Raw genomic sequence first — 3,149 nt, 5'->3', positions numbered from 1 at the left:
GGGAGGGAGGGAGGAAGGGGAGGAAGGGAGGGAGGGAGGGAGGGAGGAAGGGGGGAGAAGGGAGGGGAGGGAGGGAGGGAGGGAGGAAGGAAGGAAGGAAGGAAGCCTGCCAGGGAGAAGCTGTGATCTTGCACCTCATTTTAATGGGGCATCCAAACGATGCCAGACAAGATGGGGCCAAGGGCCTGGTCCAAGTCTTGCAAAGTCCATTTGTCACTCATTGCTGGTTCACTCAGAAGATTCAGAGGAGTCAGTGTGGCGAGGTAGCCTGTTGGGGGCCCTTCCCCAGATGTCTCGGCTCCAGAGTCCCAAGGCACAGCGCCCTGATGGCCTGTGTCTCTACCATGGGGCTGAATTCCTCTGGGAGGAGGAAGCTGACAGAGCTGTGGATTCCAGCTTTCACTCTGACAAGGTCTGTCCATTATTTCTAGGTGCTCCAGAAGCTTCCACTTCAGCCCCTCACTGACCCTAGGAAAACACAGGACCTCCCCTGCTGGGCCTCTAGAGTCCTTCCCAATCTGGCTCCCACCTTTGCCCGTGCCTGGCATACACTAAGCTGAGAACAAAGGCTCTGGCAGGTTAGCCGCTGTCTCTTCTCAGCTCCTCTCATCACTCTGGATTCCAGCCAGACTGGCCTGTGTGGATCCCTCTGCCCTGGCCTGTTCTCCCTCTCATCTCCAGTCCTTCATTTCCTCCCCAGGCTGGTTGGACGCTTTGCCCCCCACGGCCTTTCCCGGTGACCCCGTGGGCTCCCTCTTTCCTGACGGTGCTTCTGTGACCACTCTGTGCTCGGGCTGGGTCCCCCAACAGAATGTCAGCCCTTGGGATCAGGACTGGTTCATTCCTGCCTTTCTGTATTGGTGCCCGACACAAAATAAGTGATCAATAGATGTTTGTGGAAGGAATCCAAGACCAAGGCAGCAAGACTGAAAGCCAGCAAATCTGAATTGGGAGAGCAAGTCGGGCTCTGAGGGCAGAGAGGGCAAGAGGTCAAGGACAGAGACACCACGTGGCAGCTCTCTGCTGGCAGGCCTGGCCAGGGCCGAGAGCAGAGCCACAACTGCCGACCGAGGGTGGCTGCAAAGAGAGAAAGTGCACCCGTGGTATGGCCAAGGACAAATGCTCCTGAGGTCACTTGCGCCATGCAAAGAGCGGTCCACAGCTCCCCGAGTCAGATGGAAGCAAGCCCAGATGGCTCCACACGTGGAGTCAGCAGCCAAGAGAATGAACAGAGCAGCACGAACCAGAGGGGTCCCGGGGATTCCAGGAGCTAAGTTCACCTCAGCTCTAAATCTGTTCCACGGGCTGGGCCAGATGCCAAGAATTCTTCCAAGAGGAAGAGCAGCTGGCGAAGGCCTGGCCCAAATCCTCTTTTTTTCTGCCCTGAAAAGCCAAGAGGACCGCAGAGGGCCACACTTGTGGGCTTGGCCGAGCTCACGACGTCACAGTGACTGCCGAGGAAAGGCTGCCCCCGGCCAGAGGCAGCCCACTGTGGCAGACAGAGCCGGATGGTAAACCTGGCTTCAAATCCACCTCAGACACCTCCTAGCTGTGTGACCCTGGACAAGCCTCTTCACTTCCATAAGACCTCAGTTTCCTCATCTATAAAATGGGGATAACAGCTCACTTCACAAGGCTGAGCTAACACGTGAAAAGTACTTTGCAAACCTTCATGTGACACAGCCATGTCAACTGGTATTAGGATGCCCAGCTGGATGTCAGATGCCAAGGGGACCACTCCATGCAATGGACTGCAGCCATCGCAGGAAATGACCTGACCTCGACGACAGGGGGAAGTCAGCCCGGCCCTGGAGAAGAAGGGCTCAGTAGGACCTCCAGAAACCCCTGTCCCGGGGCAGCCTCCCGTGAGGACTCCTGGGTGCCTTGGGTGAGCACGGCCTGGGCTGGGAGCCGGCGACAAGGGAGCCAACAGGGCGCCGCGAGTTCTTGGAGTGGGTTAAAGGTGTCACAGCATGGTGTGTCCCACCCACTTTTGGTCTGGCTGTTTGTTTAACCTGGCCAAGCAGCACCACACCTGCCTGCCCCTAAAATGACCTACCCTCCCACCAGAGGCCTTCCTCCTTGTCTCTCACCCCATCCACAGGTCCAGGAGGGACCTTAAAAAGACCTAAGCAGGGGCAGCTAGGAGGTGCAGTGGATAGAGCCCCGGGCCTGGAGAGCAGACACTTGACACTTACTAGCTGTGTGACCCTGGGCAAGTCACTTAACCCCAACTGCTTCGCCAAAAAAAGAACATGGCAGGGGGCAGGGCTTCAGGGGCACAGTCAGAGAACAGATAATGGAACACGCCTCCCTGCTCCTGGCAGAAGGGTGGGAGGCTCCCGTCTGCCAGTGCAGGTTGGCACCTGTCTGGGGCACCAAGGGCTAAATGACTTGCCCAGGATATGTCAGAGGTGTCTTGAACTCAGCTCCTGCTGACTCTAAATGGCAGAGGCACTCGACAGCCTGGCCTGTCCAGGAAGGAGCCTGCACAAGCCAGGAGACAAAGGATTCCCGGGACCCGACCCCTAAATCCCCAGAAATCTCTGGGGCACTGGGAACATATGCTGGTACTTCTCTGGACCTTTCCGATGGCTCTCTTCAATAAACCAGGGCTGTGGTGCTCTTTGTATGTAGGTGGGAATGTTACTGGTTATTTCTGGGGAGGCAGGGCCTTCACCCAGGAGCACGTTGAGGCCCCCAGTGGGCTCCCTCCCCGCCCCCACGTGGCCACCAGTGAGCCTGTCAGCCCGGCCCCGGCTCCTTGGCTCCTTTTTAGGAATGGGTCAGACAAAACTCCATTTGGGTACAAGGGTGCGGACCCTTGGGTGTGAGGAGGAAACAGCCCAGGGGCCTATACCTGAGCTTGGAGATCAAAGGTCAGCATGGAGAAGCAGAGATTGAGCATGAAGTACTGAGCCTGCAGGCTCTCCAGGGCCCCGCCCACTCGGAAGGCCATCATGCCCCGGCCCTGGATGAGGATCACCGCACAGATCACCTCGAAAAAGCCCACCAGCAGGATCACGACGAACCGGGCCTGGCCAGGGAGAGAAAGAGGAGCCCCGCTGTGCCCACCTCTCCGGGCCAGCCAAAAATGGCACCCCGCCACCCCACTGCCATGCCGTGACTGGGGCCAATCTGGATGAGTG

General features: G+C 58.1%; 1 protein-coding gene across 2 annotated transcripts in view; it reads right to left on the bottom strand.

Moving 5' to 3' along the window:
- Positions 1-3,149, bottom strand: part of LOC114038168 — a 36,818-nt gene that overhangs the window by 16,879 nt on the left and 16,790 nt on the right. Inside the window, exon 5 of one of the 2 annotated variants that reach the window (XM_027855336.1) lies at positions 2,861-3,037. The exons of the other annotated variant lie outside the window; for it this stretch is intronic. Within the exon in view, the coding sequence (XP_027711137.1) occupies positions 2,861-3,037 (177 nt within the window). The remainder of the gene's footprint in view (positions 1-2,860; positions 3,038-3,149) is intronic. 2 annotated transcript variants of the gene reach the window in all.

This window comes from Vombatus ursinus, unplaced genomic scaffold, assembly GCF_900497805.2.
Source record: "Vombatus ursinus unplaced genomic scaffold, bare-nosed wombat genome assembly UNPS02010822.1, whole genome shotgun sequence".
Classification (NCBI taxonomy): Eukaryota; Metazoa; Chordata; class Mammalia; order Diprotodontia; family Vombatidae; genus Vombatus; species Vombatus ursinus.
This window is presented reverse-complemented; position numbering and strand designations above follow the sequence as displayed.